Genomic DNA, 20825 nt, shown 5'->3' on the forward strand with positions numbered 1-20825 from the left:
TCCAGACTCAGTGTGAAAGAAATCATTCTAAGACAACTTTTAAAATTAATCTCACTATTTTTATTGTTCGGCTTGTACCTTAACTATGGCGTAATGGATTTGCTACTTCAAAAGCTGGTAGAGCCAGTAACCCCAGTATTATTTGCAGATCGTTTGAGGTACTTTTTATACTTGAAAGCATTTTCTTGTATTCTACCGTTTGCTCTGAAAACAGGGGCTCTGGGTGGCCAAGGAAAACACATTTTGTCTCATCATTCAGGAAAACTTTGGGGCATGCGTGCAGCAGTGTAGACAGGACGAAATGCAGGCCAGACAGTTCCAACTCAAAGCCTAGCCCCTCTAAAAGAGCACTTGGCGGTTCCTCCTCAGAGATCCCCATTTCTGATCGCTTCTGAGAGCACGGTAGTCCTGACGCCCAAGGCTCTCCTGGGCGGCACCATCCTCCATGGCTGTCGGTGGCCCTGGGCCCTCCTCCCAGCCAGTGCCTCACCAGAGCATCCCCCACTCCGCAGGACACCCCAGCAAAACTCTCTTCTGCAAGAGCACAGAACACATGCACAGTCTTGCTCTGACCCACCACGGAAGCTGAATTTCTTCTTAATGATTCTTTCAGACACAGAAGCACTTTGTTGCTGCTGTGAAGCAAGAGGCTGGCCTCGCTCTGAGCATTTTTCATTTCCATTGATAACTCCTCCTTTTGTGAATTTCCATCCACATCAACCGCAGGTATTTGCATACAGGAGGAGGAAGGTGTATCTGTCGGGCAAAGGCTCTCCCCCTGTGCTCTTTCAAGTCCATACAGCAGCCTGTCTGAGTCCTCTCCCGCCCCCTTCACCTTCCTGAGGCAGGTGCCCAGGGCTCCCACTCTGTCCCTCATGCTGTGTGTTCTCTGATGTGGTGAGCCTGCCGACACGCCTCTGTCAGTCAGCGGAAGGCCTTCAATGGATCTCAATATGAACCTGGAAGAGATAATCCAATTAAAAGTATTATTATGAAGACAGAGTCTTAAAAGAGCCTACATACACCAGGTACTACCTAACAAATATGAAGATCTCTTTAACAGTCTCTGGTACCAAGGATTCCCATAATTTGATAGAAAACAGGATGACAACCTACCAATTAGAGATCACAACAAAAAGAACATACTTTAAAAAAACACACAGTACTTTATTAATGCAGTGTTTCCTTAAAAAATACTTAAAAATTTTTAAAAAATACATCCTTAGGTTTTGTACTTTTCACAACTATTTAGTTATTTCTGTGGGTTCAATAAAAATCTGTCCTCTCTTTAATCAGGACATAACTGGATGACTCTATTATGCAAACCAAGGCTCTGACATGTCCTATTTGAGAATGATTCTCAATGACTCAAGCAGGACAAGCCACTTTTAAGGAATCAAGGTCAATTTTATTTACAGATCTAATGTCCACAAAGCCCTCCCAAGAAAAACCAGCATGGAGGGATCCTGGCATACAACATTGCAGCCTCAAGGTGGTAAGGAAGATCACTGGCTGGCAGGTCAGGAACCTTAGCAAATTTTGGAGCCTTGATAAGAGAAGAATTCACCCGAATTTATAGGTACTACAAGTAAAAACATGATGGAGAAAGTTTCTTGGGCTTACCTCCCCACTCTCAGACTCGCCCAGTCCGAGATTCTGCGTGAAAACTTCAGGACAGAAGTTGATTTGTGACCTCAGCAGTTGTTCAAGAGCAAACTCAAGGTGACTCATATGGTTAACACTCTTGCTGCACCTGCAACCCTAATGGGACCAGCCTTTTTCTGTGACCCAAGAATCATCTTTCTTTGCCATAGTTACGCCCCCAATGGGGAAGATATGTCAGGAAAGGCTGTGAAAGGGCCTTGAGACGGGCAAACAATAAGCTGACTGGGCGTGCTGTCCAGTGCGTCCTTGTGTTACCTAAGTTTATGGGGCCCTGCACCTGTCTGAGCTGCTGTACGAATGCGAGTTGTGAAAAATGTGAGAGGAAGGCAAAATATTTTTTAAAGATTTTATTTATTTATTTGAGAGAGAGAATGAGAGAGAGAGAGCATGAGAGGAGGGAAGGCAAAATATTTTTAATTTATGCTTCTTTTTGTGTATTTTTTTTAAGATTTTATTTATTTGACAGAAAGAGAGATCACAAGTAGGCAGACAGGCAGGCAGAGGAGAAGCAGACTCCCCACAGAGCAGGGAGCTCGACTTGGGGCTCGATCCCAGGACCCTGCGAAGGGTCTTGAGGACTTGAGCCGAAGGCAGACGCTTAACCGACTGAGCCACCCAGGTGCTCCCAAGGCAAAAGATTTCTTATCCAAAGAAATTAAAAATTTTGTTCAGAGGAATGCAATTATTACCCTGTGGATACTGACCATTTCTTACATCCATTTGTACCTCACTTCGGTGTTCCTGGTTACATGTGCATGTTTTGTCTAAATTCTCTTTTAAGCTGCTTATAGCATCTCACTAACTCCTTCATTAATTGAGGAATTTAAAAAAATGTTGACCCATGGTCCTTTAAAAAACAACCATAACCCCAGAGCATTAATACATGGAAAATAAATACATAAACTGTATTTAGAAATTTTTCTAAAAGGCCAGCCTAAAGAAGAACAATCTAACGAAAACACACAACTCTGCTGGGAGAAAGGAGGGATGGAAACGTGGGACGTGAGGCAGAAGCAGCCTGGGAGCGGACAGCCCATCTCCCACAGTAAGACGAAGATGAAGCCTAAGAGTGAAGAGTCAGGAAGCAACAAGCGTGCGATACAGAGAGAAATACGCACAAGGAGAACCAGCTGTAGCTGAGAGGCTTGGCTATGGGGACAGAGAAACGGGGCAGGAAGCTGCAGTTTCTCTAACCAGGGGACCTAGCTAAGGTAAGTGTGTTACGTTTTTAAAAAATGTAAAGAGAGTACACTGGGAAGAAAATAAACAAGAATTACTGGAGGCTGAAGTAGAAGCAAAAAGAGCAAAGGGAGGGGGTGTGAAGCCAACCAGGGCTAACAAGAGGCACTGGTCACGGTGTAAGGAGCGTGGCCTCCATCAGCAGGCGATGCAGAGCCACTGAGGGACGTTCGGCCGGGAGACGTTGGCTGGATCTGCATTTCCGATTAATTCCTTGGCTGCAGTGTGGTGGCTAGACTGGAAAGGAATCACAGTAGACCAATTAGGAGGCTATTGAATAGCACAGGGAAACAGTTGAGGCTGTGGGTGAAGAGGAGAGAGAAGATATTTTTCCACTTGGTGGCGGACGGATGTAGAAAGAGGACCACAGGTTTCTCTGGCTTTCACTTCTGGGTAATGAAGGCATCACGAACAGAGAATGGAGAGGGAACAGCAGGTCGGGAGGGACGTCAAACAGCTCAGATGGGAGACGGGAACACACAGAGTTTGACTGTGGGAACGGGCAAGCATTTGGATTATTAATAAAGCTGTTAGCTCAAGAGTGATGTCAGAGCTGGGACCTAGATTCTGAAGTCGCCGGCTTTGGGGAGGTGGACAAAAAAGAGAAAACGGTAAGGTACAGAAGGCCAGGATCTCCAAGATCTAGCGAGGGCCCCAAAGCCACAGAGGAGGAAGATTCAAAGCACCTCAAGAAACTCCGTGTCACAGATGCCAAGAGCATCGAGCGCTTCAAAAAAGAGGGCGGTTATGGGGCAACTGGGTGGCTCAGTCATTAAGCGTCTGCCTTAGGCTCAGGTCATAATCCCAGGGTCCTGGGATTGAACCCCACATCAGGCGCTCTGCTCAGCGGGAAGCCTGCTTCTCCCTCTTCCACTTCCCCTGCTTGTATTCCCTCTCTTGATGTCTCTCTGTCAAATGAATAAATAAAAAATAAAATAAAAAAGAAACTAAAATAAGATAAAAAATAATAAAATAAAATAAAAAATTCTTAAGAAAAACACATCATTTAATAGGAACCAACTCTCAGGAAAATTAGTTTCTTTTTTTTTTTTTAAAGATTTTATTTATTTATTTATTAGAGAGCAAGCGAGAGAGAAACAGCATGAGAGGGGAGAGAGTCAGAGGGAGAAGCAGGCTCCCCACTGAGCCGGGAGCCCGATGTGGGACTCGATCCCAGGACTCCGGGATCATGACCTGAGCCGAAGGCAGTCGCCCAATCAACTGAGCCACAAAAATTAGTTTCTAACTACTTTTAGCATGTCCTTGTACAAGGACTTGGTGCTGTTCAGAAAATACTTCAGCTAAGGTACCACTAATATAATCATATATTTAGTAATGTTAGAACATGTTGTTTACTGAAGATCTAGTTCTTTAGTAAATTCAGTAATAAAACTACATATTTAATCTCTTCACAAAAATACTTCGGATCAGTGAAAACATTGGCTCTGACCCCTCAACTAGCCAACAAATTGTTTTTTTTGGCCAACAAAAACTTCTGATACTACACACACACATTACTTATATTTTGAGAGCCAGAAATAATTTTTTTTAAGATTTTATTTATTTATTTGACACAGAGAGAGAGAGAGAGCACAAGTAGGCAGAGCAGCAGGGAGAGGGAGAAGCAGGCTCTCAGCTGAGCAGAGAGCCTGATGTGGGGCTCGATCCCAGAACCCTGGGATCATGACCTGAGCCGAAGGCAGTCGCTTAACCAACTGAGCCACCCAGGCGCCCTCAGAAATAATTTTCAAATAATTTCTAAACAAGCAAAATATTTTATTTTTTTTTAAAGATTTTATTTATTTTTTGACAGAGAGAGACATAGTGAGAGAGGGAACACAAGCAGGGGGAGTGGGAGAGGGAGAAGCAGACTCCCTGCTGAGCAGGGAGCCCGATGCGGGACTCAATCCCAGGACCCTGAGATCATGACCTGAGCCGAAAGCAAACGCTTAACGACCGAGCCACCCAGGCGCCCCAAAATATTTTTTTAAAGATTTTATTTATTTGACAGAGAGAGTCATAGCGAGAGAGGGAACACAAGCAGGGGAGAAGCAGGCTCCCCGCTGAGCAAGGAGCCAGATGCGGGACTCAATCTCAGAACCCTGGGATCATGACCTGAGCCAAAGGCAGATGCTTAACACTGAGCCACTCAGGCACCCCACAAGCAAAATATTTTTTATTGAAGTACAGTTGACACACTATATATTAGTTTCAAGTGTACACGAAAGTGATTCAACCACCTTATCCATTATGCTCTGCTCCCCACAAGTACAGCTACCATCTGTCACCATACAACGCTACAATACCACTGACTATATTCTCCATGCTGTATCTTCCACGCCCATGACTTACTCATTCCATAACTGAAAGCCTGTACCTTCCACTCCCCTTCACCCATTTTTCCCATTCTCCCACCACCCACCTTGGGGGGACCCATCAGTTTGTTATCTGTATTTATGGGTCTGTTTCTTTTTTGGTTTGTTCATTTGTTTTATCTTTTAGATTCCACGTATAAGTGAAATCATATGGTATTTGTCTTTGTGAAATATTTTTATAACTTATTCTCACTCTACTACATATATTGGTATATCACATTGTACCCAATAAAATACGCATAATTACATAATTAACTGTCCTTAGCCCTAGAAATCTCATCCCCACACCCACCCCCATGTTAAGTCTACAAAATGATAAGCAGCATAAACTCTGGCAAACAAACTTATCCACCAACACGGAGACCATCAGAGTAAAGGAAGGAGTCTATTCTGAAGTTCAAGACAGTTTGATTCAGAAAAAAATAAAGTGCAGTACTGGGAGTAAGTTCCTGAATGTACTCCCTCATCCGGTAACAAAGGTTGAGAGTTGAACCACAAAACCAGAGGGGTGATGTGTAAGAGAAACAAGATTATCTGGGTCTGTCCATGATCTTCAGGGCAGACAGGAGAAATCCTCCACAAAAATCCCTGCCTGCGGGAGGCAGCTGACCTGCTGCATAACAATAGGCCTGACCCAATTTGACAGCGGCTGTCCTCCTGGGCTGTCGCCTTACCTTCTTTAACCTGAGCTATTAATGGCCTCAGGGACCTGACAGTCTGGATACCACCTCTCTGTAAACTAAAAATAACCTGTCCTCTATGCTTCTGAAAGCCAGCTGGCAAGGCTATTCCCAAAGGGGGCTGGGAAGAAGACACAGCTCAAGGAGCAGGGTTGGGACAACAATGGGCTTAGAGTGGGGTCCTGCCTCACAACGGCTCCCAAACACGCTCCAGGCCCATCCCCGCCTCGCCTGGCTTCCAGAGCTTCCAGAGCTTCCAGATGTGAACTTAACATTGCTGTGCTCATGACTAAAACAATCAGACTAAGGAGGTGGCCAAAACACATTCCTCAAATTGCTACCTGGGGCACCTGGCGGGTGCAGTCCATAGAGCATGCAACTCTTGATCTCGGGGTCATGAGTTCAAGCCCCATGTTGGGTGTAGAGATTACTTAAGGAAATACCAAATAAAATTTTTAAAAATAATAAGACTTTAAAAAAAAAAAAGGCGCTACCCAGCTCAAAGGATGAGAAACAGGAACAACTCAGTCATGTCCACATGAAGCTGAATCATAACCACAGGGAACACTAAGAGTGCTTAGTTCCTGTTACTAAGCATTCAGCACATCCAAATCAAACCTGCCCCCAAACAAAGCCAGTCATGCAGCTCTTGCTAGCCACCACCCTGTTTCCTCTTTCTTCCACCTGCCTGCCAAAGGTGCGCTGAGACGTGGGCTGTGTCACAGCTCGGGGACCTCTGGCAATCCTCTGTCCTGAGCGTGCTGTGAGGACTCTGCGTGAAAGCGCCCAGCAACTTCTCTGACCGGCATTCCAAAAACAGCAGCTATCATCATCATCCAAGAGTGTTTTAGGGAACAACAAAATGGGGCTGGGGGGCGGTTCTATGAAGCAGAAGACGCAGGAGTGACCACTGGATGGCAACATGGAAGTGGCCTCAACACGGGCCGTGTGTTTCGTGGAGGGGTAGAAGCCGAGGCCCAGGCTGCAGTGGCCGACCAGTGAATGGGGAGCATTTTAACTTTTAAAATTATTTACAAATGGGAGAGAAATGAAATCATGTCCACACAAACCCTATACGTGAATGTTCATAGCAGCATTACTCACTCATAATAGCCAAAAAGTGAGAACAGCCTGAATGTCCAACTGATGGATATGAGAGACAAAAAAGGCTACGGAAGTGTCACAGATTGGAGGAGACATGGCAACTAAATGCAGTGTGGGGTCCTGGAACAGGAAAAGAACACAGTGGGAAAAACTGGTAAAATCCCAATGTGTTGGACTGATGTTCATCTCTGAGTTTTTCACTGTGCTATGACACAGTTAGCCTCCAACAGTAGAAGGTGGGTAAAGGGTCTCTGGGAGCCCTCCGCATATTTTTGCAACTTTTCTCTAAGTCAAATCATTTCAAAGTAAAAAGTAAAAAAACAAACCAAAAAAGGGATCCATTCTGGCTCGGAGTTTTTTGTTTTTTTGAATACCCCAGTGTGGGATGAGGAGATGAAGATGGTGTAGGCTTGAGGAAGTAAGATAAACCTGATTAGCAAAGAGTTGATCCTTACTGAAAAGGAGTGATGGGGGGGAGGGGTGTGTGGGTGTGTGTGGGGTGTGTGTGTGTGGGGTGTGTGTGTGTGTGTGTGTGTGTGTAGGGTTCATTATACTACTCTATTTTTGTGTACATTTGAATATTCCAATAAAGCTTTTTTAAAAAATAATCCTTTAAGGGGCGCCTGGCTGTCTCAGTCGTTTAAGAGTCTGCCTTCGGCTCAGGTCATGATCCCAGGGTCCTGGGATCGAGTCCCACATCGGGCTCCCTGCTCAGCAGGAAGCCTGCTTCTCCCTCCCCCGCTCCTCCTGCTTGTGTCCCCTCTCTTGCTGTGTCTCTCTGTCAAATAAATACATAAAATCTTAAAAAAAAATCCTTTAAAAAAGTAAATCACATTAAGTCCCATCTCAGTGAAATATCTCCCACTTCACTCAGAGTACAAGCCAAAGTCCTTACAACGTAGGAGCCACCATCCCATGTTCCCTGGTCCCCCAGTTTGTTACTGTGATCATAGAACAGAATTAAGAACACTCGGAAGGGTACCTGGCTGGCTCAGAGCATGTAACTTTTTTTTTAATCAAGGATTTATTTATTTAGGAGAGGGGGAGAGAGAACACGTGTGTGTGCCCATGAATGGGGGAGGGGAGAAGGAGAATCTTAAGCAGATGCTGCCCTTTTCCATGTGAAAGCAATTCATTTTTATTGGCCCTTAGAAAACTATCAGAAGGTGCTACAGTCTGAATGTCCCCCCAAATTCATATGCTGAAACTCTAACCTAAAGATGGTGGTATTAGGAGGTGAAGCCTCAGGGAACTGTGTAGGTCATAAGAGTAGAGCCTTCATGAATGGGATTATTGTTCTTACAAAGTGGCCCCACAGAGACCCCTAGCCCCTCCAACTATGAGAGGACAAGCAAGAAGGCATCGGCCAGGAATCAGGACTCTCACGAGGGCTTGGCCATGGGGGTGCCTTGATCTTGGACTTTCCAGCCTCCGCAACTGTGAGAAATAAATGTTTGTTGATTATAAGCCGCCCTGTCTGTGGAGGTAAAGAACCACTGGTCCTGCTCCAAAGATTGTTTGAGAAGCAACGCATAGGCTCTCTCCAAGTTAGGGCTACTCCCCCCAGGTACCAACAAACACGTTTTTTTTAAAGATATTATTTATTTGTTTATTTGAGAGAGAGCAAGAGTGAGACAGCACAAGAGTGGGAGCAACAGAGGAAGAGGGAGAAGCAGGCTCCTCGCTGAGCAGGGAGCCCGACGCCGGGCTTGATCCCAGGACTCCAGGATCCTGACCTGAGCCAAAGGCAGGTCAGGACTGAGCCACCCAGGTTTGCCCGGACAAACACATTTATGAAAAAATGGTTTTTAACCTTTTCTTCACTTTCCCCCCTCCAAGATTTTATTTATATATTTGACAGAGAGAGAGAGAGAGAGAGAACATGCACACACAAGCAAGGGGAGAGGGAGAAGCAGGCTCCCTACAGAGCAGGGAGCTCAACGCAGGGCTCGATCCCAGGACAGAAAGATCATGACCTGAGCGAAGGCAGATACCTAACAAACTGAGCCACCCAGGCACCCCACTTTTCTTCACCTTATATATGGTTGGTATCTTTTAACATTAGTACATATAGATCTAACACACTTTGTATCTGCTTGACCGATTATAAGACTTTGTGCAAGACTTAAAAAAAAGCCTGACTCAAGGATACAGGTGTTCACTGCACTATTCTTTCAAATTTTACATAGGTTGAAAATTTTTCAAAAGTTTATGAAAAACAAACCATGATGAAAGCATTCACTTGAATGGAAAGATTCCATAGTGTTTTTATGTTCCCTGCATGTTCGGTACTTAGCATCTCAAAGTATGCAGTTGTTCCTCATCTCAGAAGCCAGAACAAATTCCTAACTGGGCTGACGCTTTTGACTTGACTCATTAAGATTTCATAAAGCTCATAAGCTTTTACAACATTTTCTTTTTTTTTAAGATTTTATTTATTTATTCATGAGAGACAGAGAGAGAAAGAGAGAGAGAGAGACAGAGGGAAAAGCAGGCTCCCAAGGAGCAGGGAGTCTGATGCGGGACTTGATCCCAGGACCCTGGGATTATGACCTGAGCTGAAGGCAGATGCTTAACCATCTGAGCCATCCAGGCACCCTACAACATTTTCTTAATAATTTCTAATTTCCCCCCATCAAGCAACAGAATAAAACTCATTTCAAGCTGCACTTGACCCTGCAACTAGGATCTTAGAATCTACTACTTTTTTAAATTGTTCAGACATAAGATCATGCAATCTGAGTCAAAGCCAAGGTCCCTTCAATGCTCCTAAACCTCTCAGTCTGAATCTCCTGCCACCTTCTTCACGGACCAGCCTCCTGCTGTTCCGGAACATATCAAGCCTGCACCAGCTGTAGGGCCTTCTCTGCACAAAACAAGATACTCTTCTAACCCAGACATCTCCCCATCCCCAAGGCTAAAGCCCTTACCACTGACTTCAAGGTTTTGTTCAAATGCCACCTAATCAATGAAGCCCACCTGCTCTATTAAGAACGGCAACCAGCTCTCCCACCCTAACTACACTCCTGAACTCTTTTACCTGACTGGAATGAACGAATATAGATTTTCAAGTGACAGGAGAACATGGAAAGACAGGCAGTTGTGGATTTAGAAAGTCTATCACAAAGGAGACTACGACAGAGCAGTCAGAAGCAGGGGAGAGGGGTGGCATAGAGGGAGGAGCCAAAGGAAGCTTCCCGGGCCTGGTCAGCACAGGGCAGCGTGGCCCATGCCACAGAAGACAAGGACATTGCTCAGTTCTCAGTACAATCTATCATCTTGCTTTTACTAATTTTTTTAAAGATTTTATTTATTTATTTGCCAGAGAGAAGGCACAGGGGAGAGAGAGAGCATGAGAGTAAAAGCAAGGGAAAGCAGCAAGCAGAGGGAGAAGCAGGCTCCCCGCTGAACAGGGAGCCTGATGGGGGACTCGATCCCAGGCCCCTGGGATCACGACCTCAGCCGAGAGCAGACACTTAACCAACTGAGCCACCCAGACATCCCACTAATTTTAATTTAGTATTTCATACAGATTCTCATTTTTCTACTTGTATTTCAGATTCTGTATAAGTAGGATACTAATGACTCTAGCAGATTAAGGCTTGCTTGCAAACTATTTTTTTCAAAATTTTTAAAATTTATTTTTTTAAGCTTGCAAACAATATTTTAAAATCATAAAGCTCCTAGGTTTACAAAGCCCTTTTGCATCTATTTTCTCATTTAATCATCTTGCATATTAAAGGTCTACAAACAAATGACGTGGGGGTCCTAAGTAAACATGTGGGCCACAGCATCCCTTATTCCAGCACCCCCCATGGAGAGGCCAAGGACACGGTGTGTTGAGTAAAAAAGCAGCGACCTGCAGCCATCCTCTTGCTCAGATTCTATTTCCCAGGGCACTTCCCTTTACAAGAGGCCAGAGTAATTAAACCCTTAAATCAGGTTAATTTAACTAGTGATTTTCCACAAATGAACAGAAACTCTAAACCTGCAGGGGTATTTAAAGTAGCAGCTTAACTATCACAGTAAAGAAGAGAGATACCCGGCACCCACCCTCTCCCCGCCTCAAGCACGTGAAGTGACTGCTGCTATCCTGGATCAAGCCTGAGATCCAATCTAAAACCCTCACACAGTTCTTAGCCCCCAACGAACCTGGTGACCACTTTGTGCCTCCCCCACTCCCATCTCACCACTGACCTGACCGAACAAGCCCACATGCTACTCCTACAGCTCAGCTCTCAGGCTTCCCTACAGCTGTGCTGCACCTGGACTGTTACTCCATGTCAAGTACACCATGTCACCCATCACGGGCTTTTGGGGTTGGTGCGCGCTGAGCCCGTCTGACTCCCCAAACCACTCAAAGTAAAGCTAATCTCCCTCCTCCTAAATGCATCTACCTTCAAGCATTGTGGTGCAAATTCCTTGTTATGAAAGTTGTACTTGAATAACATTTCCTGAGATTCCCAACCACAAACAACTATGAGATTTGGAAACCCTAAGCATCACATTAGAAATGGAGTCCTACGTTCCTTATTGCTTATGGAACAAGCAAGCCTTCAGTACTCTTGCAATGAAGAGAACAAAAGTGCAAGATCATATGGATAATGGTGATCATGCAAGTCCTCTCTGAAATCAGAATTGAAGTGTGAGACTGAACCAAAGGAAGAACAGCTTGTGCAAATGCCCAGGGACAGATATGCAGAGGAGAGTAGTAAGGAAACTGTGAAAAAGAACAGTAAACAAGAAGCCAGTTAGAGAGGTAGGCAAAAGCCAGATCTGCGGATCAAACTATGTGAACTGCATTCTGTATGCAATGAGCACCAGTTTTGTTCTGTTGTTTTGTGGGAAATGACACCTATGGTTAAAAAAAAAAAAAAAAAAAAGACTTCTCTACTGCCCCGTGGAAAATAGATGGTCCAGGTGATTATGGTAGTTTGGACAAGAGGGTAGTCATACATAGTTAAGTGGACATATGACAAAGGTGATTTTTTTTAATGATACAAAACATGGTAACTTTTTTTCAAAACATAATTTTTTTTAAAGATTTTATTTATTTACTTGAGAGAGAGAGAATGAGAGAGAGCACGAGAGGGAAGAGGGTCAGAGGGAGAAGCAGACTCCCTGCCGAGCAGGGAGACCGATGCGGGACTCGATCCCGGGACTCCAGGATCATGACCTGAGCCGAAGGCAGTCGCTTAACCAACTGAGCCACCCAGGCGCCCCAAAACATGATAATTTTTAACATTATGTACTAGGTCTTCTCTTACAATAGTTCTTGTAATTCTACATGTGACTGCAAAGCATTAACGCAATTCTAGACAAAAGGTTCCCAAGTAGGCGCTCGGCGGCCGGGGTGGGGGGGGTGTCAAATGCAGACTTGTTTTGTTTTGGCCACAAAGTTTACTTTCTTAAAACCTGAGTTGATTTGGTATCTAAAAATCAGTATTTCCAATTTCTCTTGAAAATCACTAGATCTGGCAAACAACCGTTGGCTAGTGGAAACTGGCTAGAGCACAGGCTTTCTGGTTTCCCCCAGTCCCCCACACCCAGCACCCTTGACTCCTTCATACCACCTACTGGAAAGATAATTCAGTTTTCCACTCTTCCAGTCTGGTACCTTCACTTAGGGTGCCAAAGCCCTTATTCACATAAAAGTATCCCAATTTGAGGGGTGCCTGGGTGGCTCAGTCATTAGACGTCTGCCTTCGGCTCAGGTCATGGTCCCAGGGTCCTGGGATCAAGCCCCGCATCGGGCTCCTTGCCTGGCGGGAGGCCTGCTTCTCGCTCTCCCGCTCCCCCTGCTTGTGTTCCCTCTCTCGCTGTGTCTCTCTCTTGTCAAATACATAAAATCTTAAAAAAAAAAAAAAAAAGGCAGGTTCATCTCATCTCACCTTAACACATTTTTGATCAAGAACTGGTTTTAAATAGCCTGCCGTCACCAGTAATAGGAACCAAAACCTAAGGATCCAGACACAGACACAATTCCATTCTGATACAACCAAACCAGAGGGGACAAAAATGACAACACCTGCATGGTCTCAACAGGCCTGGTCCTAGCACTCAGGCTTCCTCATTTTGCACACCAGGGAGCAACACAAGTACGGTCAGACCGGAAGCTCAGCGAGGGCAGGAATCTGTCCCTCCTCCATCAAAGCCTGTGCCAGGCACTCCAAGATGTGTAAACGGAATCCAATAGGAGCTCCGCATTTGACCATCTCTGATACACTTACAAAGGAAAATTCTCAATCTGACGACTTTTCATCCCACTAGAAAAAGGCATCTGTAATTCAAGGGGTGAAGGAATGTCATTTACAGCAAAGGTGATCTCCAAGGTGCTGGGTGTGTCTACTTTCTCACATCTGAATATAGTTTAAACTCTGAAACCTTTTGCGTCTCTGCCTCCTCCACTTTATTTTCCCTCATCTCCAGCCTCACCCCACTCCCACTCCGACTAGGATAAGATACATCCATCAAAACACTAACCCATTTTAAGTTTCAGAAATAATTTGTTGAAAAGCTTTGTAAAGTTTGGGAACTAGCAAAGTCAATCACAAACCCACCTCGCAAACCCAACCGTATAATAATTTTCTGGGCCAAATTTCCTCTTCAGGGCTTTTCCACCGGTGCCAGCATCCACCATCCCCGCGGACCCCACGCCCCAGCTGTAGGCCCTCAGCCGGGGCAAGCCGCTCCACCCCGCCCCTAGCCTCGTTTGCAGAACGGGAACAACAATAACCTCAGCGGGTTTTCCTCCCGTGGGGCTGCAGGAGAAATGCACAGTGCATACACTTAGCACCCAGCTTGGCAGCTCCTGTTAGCATTCTCGCCGTCCCCGGGCGGGATGGGCCGGACCGCGCTGGGCGGACAGGCGCTTGGGGAGGGTCGAGGGAGAGGGGCCGGGCGGGCGCGGCTCACTCACCTGCAGGCGGACGTTGAGCATCATGGAAGCCACGATGTAGAGGTAGGGGAAGTTGATGCGCAGCCGCCAGGCCAGGTCGAAAAAGATGAGCAGCGTGCGCGTCAGCCCCTTGCAGAAGACCCCATAGGAGCGGGCGGCGGCCGAGCGCGAAAGGCGGACAGCCAGGCCCGACAGAGCCGCCGCCATATAGACCGGCGCCCGCCGCCCGCCCGCCGCGCACCGACCGGCCGCGGACCCGGGCCGCCCGGCGCTCCGAAGCCCGCCCGCCCTCTCGGCGCCGCGTCGCCCCCGGGCCTCCGCCCCGGCCGCTGGGCCGCGCTCGGCGCGCTGAGGGAGCGAGGGAGGCGGCGGCGAGGTTGGGGGCGGGCGGGCGGGCGGGCGGCGGGGAGGGGAGTCCGCGCGTCACACTCGGGGAAGCGCCTCCGCGAGCTGCCGCCTGGTCCAAGCCGGGCCGCGCGGCCTGACGTCACAATGCCCGCGCCGCGCCTGCGCACCTCTGTCCCGCCCCCTACCCCGCCCCTTGTCACCTTCCGCAGGTGAGACGCGCATGCGTGGGCGAGGCGGGGCGGGATGCTCCGGCAGAGCGGCGGATGCGTTATCTCGGTCTGCCCCCTAATGGTAAGCCAGAAATTAAAACAAACGAGGAGGTGAGCCGTGAATTTGAATTAGATTGTACAATGCCAATGTCCTTAATGATGGGGAACTGTACATTTAAAAATTGTTAAAATAGACAGCTCTTTCTGCCCAGGGGTCCTGTCATCGTGCTTTAATAAAACTATCTTTTTGCACCTAAATAAATAAATCAATCAAAATAAAAACGGTGAAAATAGCAAGTTTTATGTTATGTATATCTAACCACAATTATAAAAAGCAAACAAAGGGAGGCTTCCTGGGGTGGAGGGGCAGAACATGCTACCCATGTAGTTGGTTTCAGGACCCCAGCCATTGTTGTTCAGTATTGACTGATATAAAATTTAATCTTTAATAACTGGTATTAATTGACTTGCTAATGAAATAAGCAAAAATATGGAAACTTCCAAAACTTCTAGTATTCTGGGTTTCGGGTTTTTTTTTCTTTTTGACAATGAGTTTTTACATTCCTACTTCAGCATATAGGTTTCTATCAAAGATTTGCATGGTGTGAAGGTAGATATGTTATTTCTAGTCTCAGACAAAGCATTTCATGTCATTACTTCCGCCCACCGGTGAAAGTCTGGGAATTTGGTACAAGTGAGAAAAAAAGAGTTTCATTGACGAAATTAAAAGCAAATTTTAAGTCCTTTAAAAAAGCAACATGTGAAAATAGATTTAAATGTAAAAATTCTTTGCCCTAAAATGGGTTTGCAGTAATAATCATTATTGCGTTAGAAGTCATTTAAGGGGCACCTCGTGGTGCAGTCGGTTGGGCATCTGACTCTTGGTTTCCCTTCGGTCCTGGTCTCCGGTTGTGACCTCTGGGTTGTGAGATCCAGTCCTGCGAACTCCCCGCTGAGTGCCAAGTCAGCTGGGGTTTCTCTCCCTCTCCCTCTACCCCTCCTGCTCGTGCTCTCTCTCTCTAAAATAAATAAATACATCTTTAAAAAAAAAAAAGTCAGGGGCGTCTGGGTGGCTCAGTTGGTTAAGCGACTGCCTTTGGCTCAGGTCATGATCCTGGAGTCCCGGGATCGAGTCCCACATCGGGCTCCCTGCTCGGCAGGGAGTCTGCTTCTCCCTCTGACCCTCTTCCCTCTCGTGCTCTCTATCTCTCATTCTCTCTCTCTCAAATAAATAAATAAAATCTTTAAAAAAAATAAATAAATAAAAAATAAAATAAAAAAATTAAAAAAAAGTCATTTAGGAGCACCTGGGTGGCTCAGTTGGCTAAGCGTCTGCCTTCTGCTCAGGTCATGGTTCCCGGGTCCTGGGATGGAGTCCCATGTTGGGCTCCTTGCTTAGAGGGGAGCCTGCTTCTCCCTCTGACTGCTCCTCTCCCTGCTTGTGCTCTCTCTCTCTCTCTCTCTCTGACAAATAGAGAATATCTTTATTAAAACTAAAATCTTTATTTAAAAAATTAGAAATAAATAAAATAAAATTCTTTACCCTGAAAGAAATTCACATTCAAAATCATTAAAAATTTTTTTTCATTTTACTCATCTATAATCCACAGATTATAAATAACAGAGGACACTTCCAGTATTGTCATTATGACTATTATTTAGCATTATCATTTTTCTTTGAATATCTACTGTGTAAGAAGAATTGTACTTTTTGGCGGGGGTGGGGGTGACGCTTAGTCAGCTCAGTTGGTGGAGCATGGGACTCTTGATTTCAGGGTTGTGAGTTCAAGCCCCACCTTGGATGTGGAGATTACTTAAAAAATTTTTTTAAATCTTGGGGAAAAAAAGGAAGAATTGTACCTTTTGATGCTCATAATACTGTATTTACTATCCATTGTGTTTCAGGCCAAGACCATTTTAAATAGTTATTTCAGGGTTTTTAGCTTTTGGATCGTCTTGTTATTAAAATAATATTTTTCAAAGTATGTGCACTAATCTTTAGTTCCCCTTATTTTTGCAGCATTAGACTGCCACATTTATTGCTGCCATAAAAAGCTCACTTCCCTTTTTTTGTAAGCTATTTTTTTCTCTTGGCACTAAGTGGATGCTATCTTTGAGGATGCAGAACACATGCTCCTGAATTATCGTCATTCAAGCTATCCTTCCCAAAAAGCAAAATGAGCACTTCTTTATACAGTATTTAGAAAAATAATTTAAAGATTTTTAAAGGCTAGAGTGTTCAGTGGAAAATTTGCCAAAGACACAAAATCAATCTGACAATGTGTGAACAGGTTTCAAGATCAGCTGAATTTGTTCTTAGGCCTGTAAAGATTTTCACTGGTGGAGATTTGGCAGTGCTGTTTATTAGAAGTATGTTGAAAGACCAGATGGGCTGCAGGGATGTGAGATACACATATATATATATATCTCCTCCCTGGTTACTCATTTCTTTTTCTCTAAATGCCATTGAGGCAATGAGGCATTTTTAACAAGCCATTCAGTTGCCATAAACAATGGCAAACAACATCACCACAAAACTACACCGAGCAAGGTAAAAAGCCTTATGTAATTAGACATAATGGAAGGTCAAAGAGAACACGAACGAAAGAATGCTAACGAGATTTGAGGTTTAATATATATCAAGGTTAACTAGTTCCGAGTTGTAGAGCAGGTTGGTAAATTAGTCTAGCCTCCTGACTTAACATTTAACTCAACCCCAATTTTCTAGGATCTCTGGGAAGACATTCTGCTAATTATAATTTGAGAACCAGGCAAAATTAATTATAAGTCAGTGTGAATAGTATTTTTATAGAGGTACGTAAGGGTTATAGGAGAAGGTAGGAGAAAAGACGCCGAGGCAAATGGGAAAATGACTTTATGAAGGCTTGATCAAGAGGATCCAGGTGATTTGCCTACAACCTTCCTTCCTGCAGTTAGAGCAGCAACTCAGGTGAAACAAATAGTTGTCTTTTTTTCTTTCCAGCTTCCCCTGATGAGAAAAGAGCAGGGAAACAGGGTTTCAAATTCACCATCTTCTTTTAGCCCCGTGACCTGCTTCTGTAAAATAAGGATAAGGACACCCATCCTACAGGGTATTTGTGAGAAATAAATGAGAGCAAGTATGCACAGCATATGGCACTGTCCTAGGCAGATAGAGGGCACCCAGAAAGTCATAGTTATTTCCATGCTCAGGGCCCTTGAGTCCTTAGAATACAAGTTTAGTGACTCCATTAATAATCATTTTAATTAGAGTCACCTGGCTGGTTCAGATGGCGGAGCATGCGACTCTCAACCTCGGGTTGTGAGTTCAAGCCCACGTTGCGGGTAGAGCTTCCTTAAAAAGAAAAAAGAGATTCCAATTTTGAGGCTCTCGATGTAATAAAAAGTAAATGAAAAAATATAAGGTTACCAAAAATATACATATATAGTTACCAAAAAAAAATCATTATAATTAATAATATTTAACTATGGATCACAAGAAACCTGAAGAATGAGACACCTTGATTATGTTGCTGGAAGAGAAGATGGACACAAATGATCCAAAATGTTGGTCAGAAATAATTTATATTCCTTTGCTCATTTCCATGGAAACCTGGAAGTGTGGGGTGGATTTAAGCATGAGCGTTTAGGGCACCTGGGTGGCTCAGTCGTTAGGCGTTTGCCTTCGGCTCGGGTCCTGGTCCCAGGGTCCTGGGATCAAGTCCCACATCGGGCTCCCTGCTCGGTGGGAAGCCTGCTTCTCCCTCTCCCACTCCCCCTGCTTGTGTTCCTGCTCTCGCTGTCTCTCTCTCTGTCAAATAAATAAATAAAATCTTTAAAAAATAAATAAATAAAAATAAACATGAGCATTTAGTTGCCATTGTAAGATAATTAAAGTTTCCAGTCTCTCACTGAAGGGCTCTTTCCAGGCAGTCACATTATTTCACCAGATTAAGGTCAATGTGAATCAATGACACAGTGCTAGTATGGAGTCATTCTTTTTTTTTGTTTGTTTGAAAGATTTTATTTATTTATTTGACAGAGAGGGAGGGAACATAAGCAGGGGGGTGGGAGAGGGAAAAGCAGGTTTCCGGCGGAGCAGGGAGCGTGATGTGGGGCTCGATCCCAGCACCCTGAGATCATGACCTGAACCAAAGGCAGACGCTTAACGACTGAGCCACCCAGGCGCCCCAGTATGGAGTCATTCTTAAGTGAAGAAAAATAAGGACAAAAGTATGCACAGATATGTGTGTGTGCATACATATATATTTATATATAAAAATAAACACACATGACTACTTGCATACATATACATATATGGGTGTATATACATATTTATACATATATACACATATGTGGGGCTGTTTTGTTTATTCTTTACATGAAAGGATAAACCGTATATTTGTTTTAAAGTACTTTTAAAAATCGGGGTGTCTGGGTGGCTCAGTCGGTTAAGTGTCTGACTCTTGATTTTGGCTCAGTTCATGAACTCGGGGTCGTGAGATGGAGCACCATGTCGAGCTCAGCACAGAGTCTGCTTGAGATTCTCTCTCTCTCTCTCTCTCTCTCTCTCTCCCCCACTCTACCCTACCCCCTGCTTGTGCTCTCCGTCTCTCTCTCTCAATAAATAAAAAATTTTTAAAAATTTTAATCCCTAAAACTCGAAAGCAAAATGAAACAGATGAAACTGTATATCCAGTTGGTGGCATAACACAGAAAGGAACCAGTACAAGAAACATTACAGCTATAAATTGGCTGTACAAAAAAAATTAAAAACTGCTATAAACTCCTAAATCATTTTCAATAATCGTATTGTTGATTGTGCCATTGATATTGTTATTCTGAACTGCTTTGTGTTTCCAGAATGGCTAAAATTAACAACTCAGGAAACAACAGATGTTGGTGAGGATTCGGAGAAAGGGGAACCGTTCCTCTTACACTGTTGATGGGAATACAAATGGTGCAACCACTCTGGAAAATAGTATGGAGTTTCCTCAAAAAGTTAAAAGAGCTACCCTCTGACCCAGCAATTGCACTACTAGGTTTTTATCCAAAGGATACAGACAGTGATTTGAAGGGGCACATGTACCCCAATGTTTATAGCAGCAATATCCACAATAGCCAAACTATGGAAAGAGCCCAGATGTCCATCAACATAGATGAATGGATGAAGAAGATGTGGTATATATATACAATGGAATAACACTCAGCCATCAAAAAGAATGATATCTTGCCATTTGCAATGACATGGATGGAACTAGAGGGTATTATGCTAAGCAAATAAGTCAGTCAGAGGAAGACATACCATATGATTTCACTCAGACATGCAATTTAAGAAACAAAACATGAAAATAGGGGAAGGGAAGGAAAAATAAAATAAGACAAAATCAGAGAGGGAGGCAAACCATAAAAGACTCTTAACTCTAGGAAACGAACTGAGGGTTGCTGGAAGGGAGGTGGGGGGGAAGGAATAATTGGGTGGTGGGCATCAAGGAGATATAATGAGTACTGGGTGTTATATGCAACTGATGAATCACTAAATTCTACCTCTGAAACTAATAAAAAAATCAATACGAAACTGCTGTGTTTGTATTGTAATGAGTACTTATGTTAGTGTTAACTGAGAACAAGGATTTTTTGCATGGGAAAAAGGAGTTGCCCCTATAAGTTTGATGAGTTTAAATAAAAAGACTATAGTCCTGAATTTGAATTGGAGGTATGGCATAAACTCAGATGTCTTTATCTTAAAAATATGAGCGTGGGGTGCCTGGGTGGCTCAGTTGTTTGAGCGTCCAACTCTTGGTTTTGGCTCAGGTCATGATCTCAGGGTCTTGAGATGGAGCCCCACAGTGGGCTCTCTCTCCCTCTCCCTCTGCCCCTCTCACACCTCTCTTTATATATATAAAATGAAAAAATAAATCATTTTTTTAAAGGTTTTATTTATTTGACAGGGAAAGAGAGAGACAGCCAGAGAGGGAACACAAGCAGGGGGAGTGGGAGAGGGAGAAGCAGGCTTCCTGCTGAGCAGAGAGTCCAATGCGGGGCTCGATCCCAGGACTCCGGGATCATGACCTGAGCCGAAAGCAGATGCTTACCTGACTGAGTCACCCAGAAGCCCCCCAAAATAAATATTTTAAAAAGTATGAGTGTGGGGGCAACTGTGTGGCTCAGTCATTAAGCATCTGCCTTCAGCTCAGGTCATGATCCCAGGGTCCTGGGATCGAGCCCCGCATCAGGCTCCTTGCTCCGCGGGAAGCCTGCTTCTCCCTCTCTCACTCCCCTTGCTTGTGTTCCCCGTCTCACTGTGTCTCTCTCTGTTAAAAAATAA

The 20825-nt window shown here is 44.5% G+C and overlaps 2 protein-coding genes across 3 annotated transcripts; both read right to left on the reverse strand.

Annotated features, from left to right (window-relative positions):
• Nucleotides 1–37: 37 nt before the first annotated feature.
• Nucleotides 38–877, reverse strand: FAM220A (family with sequence similarity 220 member A). Its single transcript, XM_088016727.1, has one exon. It carries the CDS (start codon nucleotides 875–877, stop codon nucleotides 80–82), a length of 798 nt encoding a protein of 265 aa, XP_087872853.1. The 3' UTR covers nucleotides 38–79.
• On the reverse strand, nucleotides 861–14323 carry SMIM10L3 (small integral membrane protein 10 like 3). 2 transcript variants are annotated; one of them, XM_088016729.1, is made up of 2 exons: nucleotides 13983–14254; nucleotides 861–959 (listed from the first exon to the last, which is right to left on the reverse strand). In XM_088016729.1, exons 1-2 carry the CDS (start codon nucleotides 14166–14168, stop codon nucleotides 939–941), a joined length of 207 nt encoding a protein of 68 aa, XP_087872855.1. In that variant the 5' UTR covers nucleotides 14169–14254; the 3' UTR covers nucleotides 861–938. The 2 variants fall into 2 exon arrangements, with proteins under 2 accessions (XP_087872855.1, XP_087872856.1); XM_088016730.1 differs by lacking the exon at nucleotides 861–959 and adding an exon at nucleotides 3043–3141 and having other exon boundaries at nucleotides 13983–14323.
• Nucleotides 14324–20825: the final 6502 nt, after the last annotated feature.

This window comes from Eumetopias jubatus, unplaced genomic scaffold (assembly GCF_037043125.1).
Source record: "Eumetopias jubatus isolate StellerSeaLion01/CBP00866 unplaced genomic scaffold, mEumJub1_p1.0 scaffold_12, whole genome shotgun sequence".
NCBI lineage: Eukaryota > Metazoa > Chordata > Mammalia > Carnivora > Otariidae > Eumetopias > Eumetopias jubatus.